Source organism: Tenrec ecaudatus, chromosome 2 (assembly GCF_050624435.1).
Source record: "Tenrec ecaudatus isolate mTenEca1 chromosome 2, mTenEca1.hap1, whole genome shotgun sequence".
NCBI lineage: Eukaryota > Metazoa > Chordata > Mammalia > Afrosoricida > Tenrecidae > Tenrec > Tenrec ecaudatus.
In genome coordinates, this window is record NC_134531.1 from 208,758,069 (window position 1) to 208,774,316 (window position 16,248).

Consider the following 16,248-nt stretch of genomic DNA (forward strand, 5'->3'; position numbering starts at 1 on the left):
GTGGAAGATCTTGAGAGCAGAGCCTAAGTTCCGGGGTGGAGCCACACAGCAAGAGACTGGTCAACCACGCAGAGTCTTCCAACATAGCTGCCAAACCATGCAGAGCTGCTTCCTGGGGGCTGTGCCCCAAACCACAGGATGGGATGACACGAGAGAGGACTCTGGAAGTGAGGCAGGAGCCTTTCAGCGATTCCAATCCCATGTCTACTCGCACAGCCATCAGAAACCTCCTACAGTTGAACAGGACGATACCATATGAAAAGGGCCGTTACCAGCATCACGGAGCATCATGAAGGCCCCCCGACAGATGCCCCAACTCAGCGGAGCAAACTGCCATTGACAAGTCCCGCAGTGGCACCCCTCCCTCTAGGGTTGTGGAACACTCACCCCCAGGTGGGCCGCACAGGGCACGAGAGAGGCAGGGAGAGTACCAGTTCTGACTTTCAGGACCAGTATTGAAGCATGTGCACTCTGGGCCCCTGCTCCCAACAGCTCCCACTGCAGGGAGCCTGCCGCCTTCTGGGAGCAAGCCTAGTGGCTGCTTAGGGGAGGATGGGAGGAGGTCTGCGCCTGCCTGTGCTCTATTGGCTGAGGGGGGAAACGGAGGCTCAGAAGGGAGGGGACCAGCCAGGGACTCACAGTTTGTTCTGTACATAAGGTCGCTATGGGTCAGAACCAACTCGATACCACCTACAAATCATAATCCACTTTGCATCCTTGACTGAGATGGAGTCTGACTTTGGTGCCCCGGTCACCCAGGATGATCTGCTCCTTGTCTTGGGTCCCCTAACGGTTGGCTTATCCCTTTGACAAACAAACTGCGCCTCATTCAGGGGCCAGGCTCGCTTTACAGACATACTCAGGAACGCATGCCACTCCTGCAGGCATGCACTTGTGTGTGTAGAACGCACTTGCGGCACACAATGACTTTGGTTCCAGGGTGCTGGCAGAGGAGGTCAGGGGGAGGGGCGCACTCAGCATGTTCAGGCCACACCTCAGAGGCAGCGCCAGTTCATAACCAACACACAGGCAGGGCCTGAACACAAGAGGTGTCCTTCGCAGGGAGGACCAAGAGGCAGACGTGGAGCCCCCAGAGCCCAGGCTGAGGGTTCAGGCTCCGTAACGGAGGGGAGCAGATCTGAAGGGCTGGAGAATGTCTACTAGAAATGAAAAACTAAGCAAGGTTTAAAAACAGGAGGAAAGGGACGGAGACAGTAGCAGGGTCTAGTGGACGTAACAGGTCTTGTCCCAGCCCCATGTCGGGCAGAACTGTCAGGAGCTGGGACAGGCAGTTTGGGACACTGCAAGTGCCTGTGGGAGGGATCGTGAGGGTGCTGAGACCCGTTAGCACAAACCCTGCCTAGGAGGTGGCTTCCTTCCAAGACACGTTTCTCCACAAGGCAAGAATTCTGTGAAACCCACAAAGCTCCACTTTCATGCTTTGCCAACATTTTCTGTATTGTACTCAAATCCGCTTGGGTTGGGGAGATTTCATTTGTTGCTGTTCGCTCTGGGGCGTTGCAGCATCTCAAAGAGAGCATACTTTGAAGCCGTTGACGTGAGGAGCTTTGAAAGTAGGTGCTCCCAGCCGCGAGCTGACCTGAGTATGACGCGTGGGGCACACGGTCCCTGGGCTCAGGGCGCCTTCTTCGGGCGGCAGCCTCCCACTGCAGAGGCATGAGATCGAAAGAAAGGGGACATGTGTGCCCTGGGGTCCTACAGCCGACCCTGAAGAACACTGGTAGCAGGCCAGGCAGGTGCATGCCTTATGCCCTGCCCTCTGAGCTCCCTGCCAGGTGCCAGGGACCAAGGCTTTAATGAGTGGGCATCTTCTGAAACAAAGGATCCCACCCCCAAAAGACCAAGCTCCTGCACCCTGAGCAGAGGGGGTGTGGGCCTTGTGTCACATCTATAAGCTGTCGACCCCAGGAAGGCGAGACAGGAGGGTGGGCACAAAGAGCGAGATGGGGCTTATTGCCTGGTGGCCTGGCTGGTGCATGTGCTGGGGTGAAAATGAGGGTGAAATGCAGAGGGAGATTTTCACCAGGGAGAGATGACCGCGTGTAAAATGCCCTTGAGATACCTGGTAGGATGTCACTAAGCCCTTAGGGGACTCCTGAGTCAGGGACTAGGAGAGGGGTGGGGGTGGGGCTGCCGGCACTACCAGGAGCTGTGGCAGTGACGCTGTGTGCTTGCTGAAAACTCAGTTTCAACTGAGAATGTAGATATGGGGGACGGGGAGTGAAATAAAAGCACTAGGAAAATTGGATTAAGATCCTGGGCTAAATAGGGACTGGCCCCCAATCCCTGAGAAGGACTGGAAACATACATATGTTCACATGCGCACACACCTGGACACACATGTGTATGCAGCACATGCAGCAAGGCCTACCCTCGCGGGCACACATCAGCTCACAGTGGCCTGCTTGCCTATGTGCAGCCCAAGGGCTCCCTGTGAGCCCCAGACTGCCTGCCTGTAATGGAAAGCATGACCGTCTCTGCAGCCTGCACGTGACCACTAGGATAAATAGAGGCTATAAAAAGACTCCGCTGTGGAGAGAGGAATGGTGCTTCTAAGCGAGTTTGCTACAGACTTAGGCAAAGCTTCCAGCTTTCCAAGCTTAGGGATTTGGGAATTGCGAATGGAGGATTGTTGGTTGTGACAATGACCGCAGCAACCAAGCCTCAGCAGGGACTGTTGGTCACCCTATGGCCCATGTCATGACTGTAGAACAAATCCCTAACGATCCCCGTTGCTACACACACACACACACACACACACACACACACTGATACACAGCCACCCAGGCACCCCATGCATATGCACACGTGCACACACACGTATGAACACACACACCACAGTGGCAGGGGAGGAAGCACCGAGATGCAGCTCAGAGGCCAGGATGGACAGACAGGAGGCTGACGGCAGCAGCAGAAGGAAGGTTCTGGGTCAGCCTGAGGCCACCCGAGCCCGGCCCAGCAGGATCTTCGTGAAGGGCGGCAGCCGTTCCCTCACTCATGAGGCCGTTTTTTTGGGAGGCTTCTGTTTTCTCTGTGAAGTGGCTTTGGCAGCCTGGGGGACGGGGGCAGGGAGAAGTGGGGTCTGCTGAGGGTGGGGAGAGAACAAAGAGAAACTCTGTGAGCTGGCCAGGCAGAGGTGGAACCCAGTCAGCCAGGAGATGCTCTGTCCACACCCCTTTGACCTGCCAGCTCAGCCTCCTCCCTCCACTGAGGATCAAGTCCTGGCAGAGCTCTGCCCAGAGGCTCCTCCTCAGAGCACTGGGAACCTCTGCCCTCCAGCTGCTCCCGCCAGGTCTCAGGCTCACCCTGCCTTGGTGAGAGGCCTCTGAGCTGCTGGACCATTCTGGTCGGGGGATTCCACGAGGGAGGGGAGGCAGAGGAGGCTGCCCAGCCTGGCTGCATCTACTCTCAGGGTCTCATACTGCATGAATGAGACTCACAGAGCTTTGTGATGTGGGGACTTAGCCCCACATCATGTGGTTCCTGCAGGAGCTGTGACGCCAGAGAGGCTGTCCAGGGGGTGCAGCCCTGGTCAGGGACTACCAGCTTCTCCGTTCCCGTCAGAGAAGCTGAGGGACCTCATGGGAGGGCAGGGGAAGGCTCTTCCAGGTGTGTGGAGGACGGGCACCTGCAACCTCAGACTGCAAGGCTGGGCATCTGCCAGCACCTGGCCAGGAAAATACAGATCAGCGCCAAACACCACGTACAGGGGGGTGAACGCTGGCTCCTGGTAGCCTGTGTGTCGCAGTAGAACTGGGCTCCACAGGGTTTTCAGGGCGGGTTTTTCAGAAGTAGATCACCAGGCCTTTCTTCCCAGGTGCTTCTGGGTCCACTCAAACCACCAACCTTTTAGTCAACGGCCGAGCGTGGTCATTGGTGCCAAAAAGGCAAAACAAAGAATTGCTTCATTTCATAAAAGGATTGCTTTTAAGTAAAAGGATGTATCAAATATGGCCCAGCGTGCCCACAGGCTAAACAAGCATTTGCTTGTCTGCCTGAAATGCCAGGAACGGGGGTGTCCCCTGTCTCCTTCAAGTCCGTTGCCTGACCCTGGCTGGACACACCGAGGGGATGAGGCACAGAGCCGCCTCGAAGTGAAGCTCAAGGGGCTGCGCAGGCCCGCTGCCCCGCCTGCCCCCTGGCCTCCTCCTCACCCCCCTCCCACCCCTACCCCCCCAACACACACACACACACACACACACACACACACACACACACACACACACACCCCAGACTGCTTGATCCATGGGCATGACCAGCGGGCCGTCCAGGTCCCGGGAAGCCAGCTGGCCCGCTGGGCCGTGACTCATGGAGTCCTGGTACAGGCGCACATGCGCACACAAATACGCGCGCGCACGAAAGCGCATCGAACTGGGACCCCACGCAGCTGCTCGTGGACCCTGCTGGCCAGGGGCGTGCATCCTTTCCATGCCCCGCGCTCCTGCTGTCTGAGAATCTCCTTGAAGCCCCTCTCTCTAAGATTAAGACCGAGGAGGCCGCGCCAGGCCTCTCTGCTGCCCCCTCTCCCCATCTCCACTCTGCTCAGCCCCTGTCTGCGGAGGCGTCCGCCCCTCCGATCGCCCTGGTCGCCCTGCTGGCACAGGGAGATTTATGCCCTCCTTTATGTCCCAGAGCCCAGCGTTTACATTCTGGGCGCCTCTACAACCGGGTCTGGCTGCCGCTGCTGGGTGCTGGGAGCAAGGCAGGCAAAGGCGCTCTCTGCTGGCTACTGCGCGGAAACCAGGTTTTATGTTTAGCTCAGAATGCTGTGTTGTGATTGAACAGCCCCTGTGCTAGCCAGCAAGGGGCCACGCTGACCTTTTCTTTCCTTCTTGGCTTTTTAATGACCTTTTGCTTTCTTCATGAATGTCCGCCCGCAGGTCTGCTGTCAGTAGTGTCCAGTGGCCCAAATCTGTTCTTTACGTCCTATGACCGTATCTTGGCGCTTCCTATCCTGGCACTTGACATAAACAGAAGCATATAGTATGCGCCGTACACTGTTGACATGCTGTTTGTTCTTAGATCCAATTGAATTGGCTGTCACTGCCTGGTCTGCGGTCTCCCGCCCATGCTCACAGCGGTAGTTAGGTGTGAGCCTGTTGTTATAAGTGCCCTGTCAATCCACCTTATTGAGGACTTTTCTCTTTCTCTGGCCCTCTGCCTTTCAGGATCCCTTCTCTCTTAATCCAAAGCATGTGAAACAAAGCTTCATTACATTACCTTTATTTTTAAGAGTTTTTTGGTTGTATTTTTTTACAATAAAATATTCATTATTTTAATTTGGTACATATGTATGTACAAAAGTATTTGCCATTTTAACAATCTTTGCCTGTACAGTTGAATGATATTGTTTGTTGTATTCATTTTTCTAGTTGTTTTCTTACTTTTATTGGAGGCTCTTACATCACTTATCACAATCCATACACTCATTCAGTGTGTCAGATCGGATTAGACTAGAGCATGCACACTGCTACAGATAAGAACCCGCAATGCAGGGAATCCAGGATAGATAAACCATTCAAGGGCCAACAAGGCGAGTAGAGATAAGGATTAGGGGATGGTGAGAAGAGAAAGGGGGAATCGGTCACAAGGATCAATCTATAACCCCCTCCCAGGGGGAAAATGGAAAAGTGGGGAGGGGGCAATGGAGGACGATGTAAGATATGAAAATAATAATTTATAACTTCTCTGGGGTTCATGAGGGAGGGCAGGCGGGGAGGGTGGGCGAAGAAATGGGGAGCTGATATCAGGGGCTCAAGTGGGAAGAGAATGCTTTGAAAATGATGATGTTGGCATATGTGCCAATGTACTTTAACTTCTAAGGAGCCGGTTGGCTTCTTCCAAGATAGATTGGCTTGTTCTTCAGATCCTCCTTGGCACTTTCAACCTCTGCGCCCAATGCCAAAATTCAAACGCACTCTTCTGCAGCCCTCCTCCTTCAGGGTCCAGCTTTCACACGCAGATGAGGTGATTGAAAAGACCCTGGCTTCCACTAGGAGCGCGTCGTCCTCAGGGGGACGTCTTTGCTCTATAGCACATTAAAGACGTCTTAGGCAGGAGCCCCGGTGAAGTAGTGGATTACACATTGAACTGTTTAGCACAAGGTCAGTGGTTGGAACCCACTTGGCACTCTGAAGGAGAAAGATGAGTCTGGCTGCTCCAGGAAAGAGTTTGAGTCTCAGAAAGCCAAGAGGCGGTTCTCTTCTGCCCTCTAGGGTCGCTGAGCTGGAACTGTCTCTCTCGAGGGTAGTGAGTTGGGTTGGGTTTAGGACAGCAGATTTTCCCACTGCAATATGTCCTTTGTTTTCTTTCTTTTTTTTTAAACAACTTTATTGGAGGATCATACAACTCTTATCACAATCCATACATACATCAATTGTGTAAAGCACATTTGTACATGTTGCCCTCATCAATCTCAAAACATTTGCTCTCCACTTAAGCCCTTGGCATCAGCTCTTCAATTTGCCCCTTCCCTTCTGGCTACCTCCCCCCTCGCCCATGAACCCTTGATAATTTATCAATTATTATTTTGTCATATCTTACACTGTCCTTTGTTTTCTTGACTACTGCTTCCATGAGCACTGATTGCGAATCCAAATAAAATGAAATCCTTAGTGACGTTTCCCTTTTCTCTGTCATGGTGTTGTTTCTTGGTCCAGTGGTGAGGATGCTGGTATTCTTGACACTGAGTTGTAATCCGTACGGAAGGCTAGAGTCCTTGATCTTCATCAGCAAGTGCGTCCATTTCAGCAAGCATGATTAAGTCATCTGCATACAGATGGTTGTCCATGGACCTTCCTCTGACCCTAATGCCTGGTCCTTCTGCATATATTCCAGTTTTTGAAATTATTTCCTCAGCACACAGATTAAATAAGTCTGGTGAAAGAATACAATCCTGATGCACACCTTCCTTGATTGTAAAGCATGCGGTACCCACTTGTTTGGGTCCAATGACTGCCTCTATGTCTAGGTTCCATGTGAGTATAATTAAATACTACTTTTCTTTATCCATTGAGATGATTGTATAATCCCCCCCCCCATCCATGTTGATTTGTCTTGAACTTTAAACCAACCTGGTGTCCAAGACCCTACTCAGATGTCTGTAAGGATGAATCAAAAGCATTGCTACTGGGGCTCCTCCTTCCACGCATAGGCTTGTTACACATAAAATGTGGTTACGCATCTCTGTGGTCAGCGGCTGGCTACAAACAGGTTCTCTCAGTGCTACACTTGTCTTGGTTTTGTTACAGAGCCTTGGTTTAAAAAAAAAAAAAGGAACAGTCCAAGCGCTGGCTTCTGGGGAGATCTGCTGGTCCAGTTCCATTCAAGGCAGACAGCTCAGCTCAGGGTGGTGATGGCAACTGTTTCTGTGTGTTTCCAGGCACTCCCCGCTCTGCCAAGGCCATCTCTTCTGATGTGTGTGCGTCTGGCATTAAGATTCATGCAGGGGCCCCAAAGGCTGGGAAACTGAGCAAAGACGGATGGAGGTGTGTCGTGTGTCTGACACCACGCAGGGTGTGGGAGCGCCCGGATGCTCCAGCCACACGTGGGCAGCCAAGGCAGCAGCCCCTGATGTGTCCTACCGTCCATCCCTTCACTCATCTGTCATCTTGGCTTTTGCCCTAGACGTTCGGTGCTGCCGACTGGGAGGTGTTCCACATTGGGGAGAGGATCTTTCTCGCCGTCGCCAACAGCCACAGCTACGATGTTGAAATGCAAGTGCAAAACGACTCCTACATCATCAACTCGGTCATCTATGAGCTGAATGTCACTGCACAGACGTTCGTCAAGTTCCAAGATATCCCCACTTGCAGGTACCCCTGAAGGCTGCTCTTTGGTTAGAAGGGCGAAGCTAGTTTGGAGTTCAGCATAGTGGCAAGTGACTTCGTGTCGTATGTTCATAATCTCTGCCCCGATTGCCTCCAGATGGTGTGCTTCAGAAGCATAACGGGTTTCCACATCAGCAGCATCAAATCACTGTATTCACCATTGCTCTGCAGACAGAACAGGGAGTCACCGCTAATTCTCATACGTTCTATTGCATTAAACCCATTTCAACTTTCAATCGAGTTAAACTTCTACGAGCCAGGGTGCAATAAACAGTCACGGACACTGTCTACACAGTACAATGCTTCCACTCGGTTGTCATTGAAGAAGCCACACATGTAGCATCCCACAGCTGGCCTGGGGCCATGGCAAATCTCACTGCCTGGAACATGGGGCTGATGGTGATGGGGTGATGGTTGAGGGGCCTCAGTGTACCCTTCTCACTAGATAGGGTCCTGGTCACCACTTGGGAGCCAATTAACACAGTGGCTTTGGACTCGTCCCCAGATCTGATCTTGCTTAGGGTAGGAGCAAGAAGGGGCCTCTCTTCCCTAGCCCTGCGTGTCCTTGGATATCCCCCAGGACCCTCACACTCCCCGGCATCCGACCTCAGCTCCTGCTCTCAGCTGGCCTCCTGATTCCCTAGTAACCTGGAGCGAAGTCTCCACAAGAAGACAGGATCCCTCAGCTTAGAGACCTACCGGGCACCTCAGGCAGCAGCCTGGACTGTGGCACCAGCCTGCCACTTACTTGCTGTGTGGTGGGGCCTCGGTTTCCTTATCTGTAAAGTGAGAGCAGAACTTGTGGTCATCAGTGAGGTGTGCGGCAGAGTCAAGGTCTGGGGCCTACTCAGGATGACAGGGTGTGGGCGAGTGCTTCCAGCAGGCCCCTTTCTCATCCCCTCAGGTCTCTGCCCTTAGCAGAGCCAGGCGAGCCTAGTGCCTAAGACAGAATGTAACTAGAAGCAATTCCCCAGTGTCAGGAAGGCTTTTATGTCCTCAGTCGCTCAGGGGGCCCGAACAGCTGTTGGCGGAAGGAGGCAAGTCTCAGCTGGGCAATGTCACAGCCCTTGTCCTCCAGCTGCTGCCTCCAGAGGGGCTCCAGCTCATGTGGGCTGGACACAAGCGAGGGCTCTCCATCTGATGACTCTGGGCCTTCTTAAAAGGGAACCACGGATTTACTACTCCTTCCTGCCACCCTAGAATAGACAGAGTCCTTGGGCGGGACAAATCATTCCCGTATTGGACTGCTATTCCAAAAGGCCTCAGGTTGATTTGAATCCACCCAGAAGTTTGTCCGAAGAAAGGCCCTGGTGATCCACTTCTGGAAATCAGCCGCAGGACACCCTGGAGAGTGGGGTGGAGGTGGGGAAGGGGGAGTGCTGAGTCCTACCCTGACACACACAGGGCCACCATGAGTTGGCATCAGCTCAACCAGTTCAATGGTTTGAGTTTGTTGGTGTTGTTGAATCGACCAACTCACTCTGCTTCCTTGGGGAGAGCACTCGTGGGCCTTGGCACCTTGTCCGAGATGAGAGGAGTTGCTTCAAGTCACACCCTTCCTCCGTCCCCCACCTCCCTCACACCTCCTGGCCTTCTTCTGGGCCATCTGCGAATAACAGCCCTCCTGTCTGCTCCCTTGTCTCTGCAGTGCCCTGGACTGGGAGTTCTTCTCTGTGGGAGAAGATTATTTCCTGGTGGTTGCTAACTCCTTCGATGGAAATACTTTCTCGGTAAACAGTATTATTTACAGGTAAAGAGCTGCCCAGCGGCAGGGGCCTTCCTACCACCTTGGTTCACCTTTAGATAGTCTCAGTTGGACTTGCAGAGAATCGGCCACTCAGAGTGATCCACAGGCCATTGGCCTAGGTCTTATGTGCCCAGCTTCATCCAGCCTACCACCTGAGTAGGGGGAGAGCCTGGGTCATTGCTCTGCAGTTATCCAGGTGGCTCGCTGATCACGCTGACTTGTGGAGCTCCAGGTTCTACCTGGAAGCGCAGCACAGAGACGCATCAGTCTGTAAGCTGTGGCCATTTCCCCTACCAGATGCCCCATCCAGGATAATGCCATGTCACCCTAGCTATCATGCCGCTCTCCTCTTAGAAACACGATGTCAGCCTTGTTTAAATTCATTTCCCAGGAGCCTTTTGATTATAATGAAGTTGATGATAATGAATGAGGTTTTCAGAATTTTCCATTTCCAGCTACTTTTGTGGACCATGCTCTATTCTTGGATCTCTCCGCCTACCAAGTTATCTTATCAATTTAAACAGGGATTCCTATGAATATAATTACAGCTATGCAAAAAGGCAATTTTGCCCCTTTTCTCTCTAATCTTTTCCCTGCTTAGTCAGGTTGCTTAGCTGGAAACTCTACAACGGTCCTGAGTAGAAGCTGTAGTGACCATCAGATCCGCCTGCTCTGATTTTAATGACACAGGTTAATTCTGACACCCTTGAAGGCAATGCTGCCCTCAGTTGTTAATGAACATGATGGCTGCGTCACAGAGAAGTGGTGACCTTGGGCATTTGCAAGTAGATAGTGTGGATCTCCCTCAATCTGTCGATATGCAGATGCATAATAACAGAGGTTCCTGGGATGGATGTCATTCGATGATGGTATATAATTATTTAGTATGCCACCGAATTCCAATTGTTTATTGGGATTTTGCGTCAGTAACGTGAAATGAAATTGTTCCCTGGCTTTGTCTTGGAGACTTTATCCAGTTTGAGGTGAGTGAATGTTAACTTAATAAAGAGATATCACAGTTTTCCAGCTTTGCCTGTGAGATCGATCAAATGGCTTTAATTTAGCTGCTTTCTTTGGTTAAATTCATTTATAGAACCAATGGGGCTGGGTGGCCTGCTTGACTGCGTATTTTTAGTAATGTTTTCAGTTTCTCCTATGACTGTGGGTTTATTCTTAGTCATCTATATTTTAGACATTTAGTGCTATAGAGTTTCCAATATGACAAAGTAATGTTAAATGTTCTGTGGAACAATAAAATCTCAAAGATGGCCAAGAAGGTCCTGAAAGCAAATTGTTTAAAGTAAAAGTTAGCGAGTGCCTGGGTGGCCTGGGACAGAGCCAGCCCCGAGTAGAGCCAGCCGCTGAGGACCGTTCAAGGTGATCAAGGTTACATTTCAACACAATGAAAGCAGGAAGGTGTTCCCTGTCCTTTACTATCCAGCTGGAAGAAAACAAAGCTAGGCCCTCACTTCATGTCAAATGCAAATATACATTTTATATGGTTTAAACATCAAAAAGTAAAATATTAAACCTCCAAACTATGAGCTGAAAAAGAAATGGTGGTGATCGCTAGTACTGTACAGTTGGTTCCAACCCCATGTACTATGGAAAGAAAGGAGACCTGGTCCTGGACCAGCTGCACAGATTTCATTGGGTCCATCCATCTCCTTCAGCGTAGACCTCTAGCTCTCAGATTCAGTCCTTTACCACGCATCACGTTTTGCTGCAGGGAATGGTTCCTCCTGATAACCTGTCCAGACGCCGTGAGGAACATTCTGGCTGTATGTCTTTAGAGAATAGATCTGTTTGTCCTTCTGATAATCCATGGGACTTTCCATACTCTTCATCGACACCATCGTCAGAGGCAGCGCGTCTTTGGTCTTCCTTTTGGCTTTTCCGGTTCCACACACATGCAGGTCATTGAAAGTCCCCAGTACCGTGGCTTGGTGAGGCGTGCCTTAATCTTCAACGTGACCTCTTGTCTTTATAGCACGTCTTTTGCAGCCGATCTTCCCAGTGCGATATATCATTTGATTTCTTGACTGTGAGCGTTGACTGGGGATTCACGTAAAATGAAACCTTGACAAATGGGCAACTTTTCTCCATGTTTCATGATGCAACTGATTGATCAATTGTGAGGATTTTTGTTTTCTTTGTGTGGAGGTGTGAGCCACACAGAAGGCTGCAATCTGTGGTATTTACCAGCCGGTGCCTAAAGTTTGCCTCACAAAGCAAGCCAAGTCGTGGTATCTGTGTATTGCAGGCTCTTAATTAGCCTTCTGTTAATTCTAATTCCTCAGTTTTCTTCATATGGCTCAGCGTCTTGAGTTATTGACTCAGCATACAGAATGGCTAAGTGTGGTGAAGGCAACAGGCCCCCAGGGAGACTCATTTCCCTTGACTTTCAACCACATTCTTGTTCTGCTCCAACAACTGTCTCTCGGTCTGTGTACAGGTTCTGCATGAGCATGATTCAGTGTCCTGGGATTCCCATTCTTTTTAATGCTACCAATAATTTGATATGCACAGTAATAGCGCCTTTGCACTGCTAAGACACACAGGCACACCTCATTCTGATCTCGCGTTCAGCCAAGACCCAGCTGACCTCAGTAATGGTATCCTCATCCCATGGCCTCTTCTGAATCCACCTTGAATTTCTGCCAACTCCATATGAATGCGCTGCTGAGAGCATTTTTAAATTGTTTTTGGTAAAATTTTACTTGCATGTGATATTAACGGTGATGGTTGATGGCTTCTATCGGGTCACCTTTCTGTGGAATGGGCACAACTACAGATCCCTGCCGGTTGGTTGGCCCCTACCTGTCTTCCAGATTTCACAGATGAGTATGCACTATTAGCTAGCACTGCATTCGCTTGCTGAAACATCTCAATTAATATGCCATTAATTCCTAGAGCCTTGTTTTTTCTCCAGGGCCTTCAGCGAAGCTTAGATTTCCTCCTGTGTCACCAGTGCTACCTCCTGAAAGGGCTGAGCGTTCTTTCTGGTGAAGTGACGCGCATATTACTTCCATCTTCTCTGGGTGCTTTCTGCATTGTTAAATATCTTTCCTATAGAGGTCTTCAAGATGGTACCGCGGGGCTTACATCTTTTGCTCGGTTCCTTCGTCTTGGTTTTTGACCTCCGGTCTTTGTACATTTGATTGTTATGTTTTGTTTTGTCTTCCCGAGCTATCCATTGAAATTCTCTGTCCAGCTCTCCCGTTCCATCATTTCTTCCATTCGCTTCAGCCACTCCATAGGCAAGAGTTAGGTTCAGTCTCCTCTGACGTTCATTTCCGTCTTCCTTCCCTGTCTTTCAAATGACCTTCTTTTCCTTTGCGTGAGGCTATATCTTCTTCCCCCGTTTCTGCAACCTAAGCAATACGTTACGCATCCACCCCAGGCTCAGGGGAGAAGCCAGTGTTTCTTGGAAGAAGGAACGGTGTCTTGGAATGGCCGCTGTGATGAGCTGGGGTCACGGGATGGAAGCGGGGTGTGGGGGGGGCTGGATGGAACCGGCTCCCCACTGACTGTCTCTCTCCGCAGGTGGCAGGGCTATGAAGGCTTTGTGGCCGTGCACAGCCTCCCAACCTTTGGCTGCAGAGACTGGGAGGCCTTCAACACCACGGCCGGCTCCTACCTCATGTACTCCAGCGCCAAGGAGCCCCTGTCCAAGGTCCTGAGGCTGAGGATGGAGTGAAAGTTCGTGGCCAGAGAAGGGGCTGGAAGCAAGAAGGACAGGGCAGGACCCTGCCTAGTGCACCAATACATCCCTATTCCCTAACCAAATCCCCCCAAAGATTCTGGGACCTCTGGGTGGGAGCAGAAGATGGTGCTAGCCGGGGTGGATGGTCCATGGGAGGCCCTCCTCTGGACTGGAGGTCCCGGCATGTCCCAGACCCAGCCTCTGTCTAGTTGGACCGCCCACCTTGGTGGCCCTGCCCATGACCTTATGTTGTGCTCGTCTCCCCAGCAAGGGCGCCCCCAGTGCTGGAGCACAAAGCCCAGGGAGGCTGCTGGGTGGCTTGCTGGTGGCCCCGGCTGAGAACACACACACTCCCACCAGTCACCGTGCCTTAAAAAGAAGCTAATATCAAAATCGTACCTCAAAGAACCATGCGACAGGTCACACAATGGCCCTTCCCCATCCCCCCCCCAACCAGATGCTGACACAGATTTTGTTGCTTGGTTTTGTAGATTGAGTACCAACTATTTATTGTGCCCTATCTATATGGAAGCCTATTTATAACACTGTCGCTCAAACTCCAGTCGCATCTCTGTGTTTCTTGGGGGGTCCTCCCTGATGGGGAAGCTTGCTTGGTCTCATTCACCAGGGCAGTCAGACAGCGTGAGGAGAAAACGGAACCCCACTTCTCAGACCAACATGCTCTTGTTCCTCTTCTTCCCAGGATGACTTGCAATCTATGATCAATTCTGCCAGATTCCAATTCCACTGCCCCTGCAGCGCTTCCATCCTGTGACCCTCACCACCCCAACTTAGATCCGAGACCACACCTGAAAAAGCATGTCCTCCAGACTTCCATGCAGGTCCAGGACCCCAGGCACCGGCCACCGCTTGGTCATTCCTACCGATATCCTAGTAGATATCCAGAGGAAATGAGGGTGGAGGATTTCTACACTCGTTTCCATGCTGCTGAGTATTAATGTGGACACGGCTCCTCCCCCCTCAGCATGCGAGCTGCTCTCAACTCCCTCACTACTGGACTGCTGGCTCCCTCTACTTACTCATTCCTCTGCAAGTCACTGGAGTGACTCACAGAACGCAGGAAAGCATTATGTATGTGGGGGCTTCAAAACGTTTGTGGGAACATTCCATTATCTTTTAACTCCATTTTTTTCATGATCTTTTTGAAGTCCCCGTTGTATTTGCAAATAGAGTTTTATTATAGCAAAAGGATACAAATAAAGAGACTCGCAGAGCAGGATCAGAAAGGTTTCTCAATGCAAAGCTTCCGTGTCCCCAAAAGTGATACGCTGCCCTTACACTTCCACCCATACCTTCCACCAACCATGAAATCCATGTCCTGTTATTGAGGCCTTGTTAGGTCTGCACCATTGTTAAACCAGCACCCCTCACCAGGACACATTAATAAGACACATTAGGTGTTTCTGGCCAGCCTGCCACACTCCAGAGGCACCTCATTAGCATTATCTGGGCTAGCAGCCTCATCAAAGACACTTCAGTCACTTGGGAAATTTCAAGGGTTTAGAGGTTGGGTCTCAGGACCTAGGACAATGACCAAATTCTCTCGACAAAGTTTACCTTAAACCCCAAAGGCTGTGCTACTCTCTAATGGGGTCTTCATTTCTCTGGCTTTGGTTGACCCATGAATGTATCAGGGGCAGGTCGGGAGCTCCAAGGCAATGCCATGACCCACCTGGGGAAGTCTCACTGGGCCACGGGGACCATGCATTCCACTCCCAAGCTATGCCCTGGAGGCCTGGCCTGTTCACTTCATCGGACTCTCGGATGCCGGATGGTGACAAGTGTTCACTCTGCTCCTTGCCCTCAACCTACAGCTGCTGCTTCCAATGCTCTCAGAGAGGCCTCCTCCCACTCGGGGTTGGATGGGGCTGCAGTCTGAGGAGGCATTAGCCGAAAACTGGGAACATGACTGGAGGAGTCCCCCCACCTTCAGCAGGCCTTCATGCTACAAAGAAATGACCATGGAGCCCAGGACAGCCACGAAATCATGGGTCAGTGGCCCTTCACCCCTCCATGTCTGGAAAAGGAGAAATCTGCATGGGCGGGGGGTTGCCCCACATAAGGAGAGCCTGTTCCACGTGTCTGTGACTTGTCTGGGCTAAGAGAGAGTACAGATGCCCGGAAACTGGAGGATGGTGTGGAGAGGGAACTGGAGCAAATTATACGGGCGGGCAGCCTGCACAGTCACACTGGCCATAGGTACAGGAGGCCCTGTGGTCAGAAGGTCTTCACACTCAGGAGAGCCTAAGCTTAGTGCAACCTCAGAAGTCTTCATGATTTTATTATTTTTTAAAGCAAGAGCCTGGGGCATCTGCTTTCCTCTGGGGTCCATACATGACACGGGCCTCCTGGTCTGAGAGATACCTGTGGGAGTATTGACCTAAGCGAAGATGATGGTGTCCACAGTCAGGGCTTTCCCATGTTGCACCACAGGTAGATGGCTGCACCATAGGTAGATGGATTTCACCAATGGAAATGTATTCGCTCACAGTGTAGGCAGACAGAAGCTCAAATACAGGACACCAGGTCTAGCTAAAAGTTCCTGTCTCCTTTCAACACCTGTGGGCCCAGCATTCCTTAATGTACCTTGGCATCCGTCTTCTGCTGGTCTTAGGAGGTTCCTGTGTTGGGCTGGGCTGTCTAGAGAAACGAAACCACTTAAACACAAACATGTACAAGAAAGCACGTCAACGCTGACGTGAAGTCCCATGAAGCAGGCTCTGACTCAGAGGCCCAGTGTACAGCCGAACGAATGCCACTCAGTCTGCTCCATCCTCACATTGTTCCTATGTCTCAGAACATCATTGCTGTCCATCTCACCGAGGGCCCTCCTCTTTTTTGCTGCCCCTCCACTTTACCAAGTGTGATGTCCTTCTCCAGGGCCTGGTCTCACTTGATACAATGCCCAAAGTATGGGAGAAGTG

At 51.3% G+C, this 16,248-nt stretch overlaps 1 protein-coding gene across 1 annotated transcript in view; it reads left to right on the forward strand.

The window, feature by feature from the left end:
• Window positions 1–13,297, forward strand: part of TSPEAR (thrombospondin type laminin G domain and EAR repeats) — a 58,776-nt gene extending 45,479 nt beyond the window's left edge. The window contains exons 9-11 of the mRNA XM_075542899.1: window positions 7,648–7,835; window positions 9,499–9,600; window positions 13,144–13,297. Coding sequence (XP_075399014.1) covers window positions 7,648–7,835; window positions 9,499–9,600; window positions 13,144–13,297 — 444 coding nt within the window. The remainder of the gene's footprint in view (window positions 1–7,647; window positions 7,836–9,498; window positions 9,601–13,143) is intronic.
• Window positions 13,298–16,248: the final 2,951 nt, after the last annotated feature.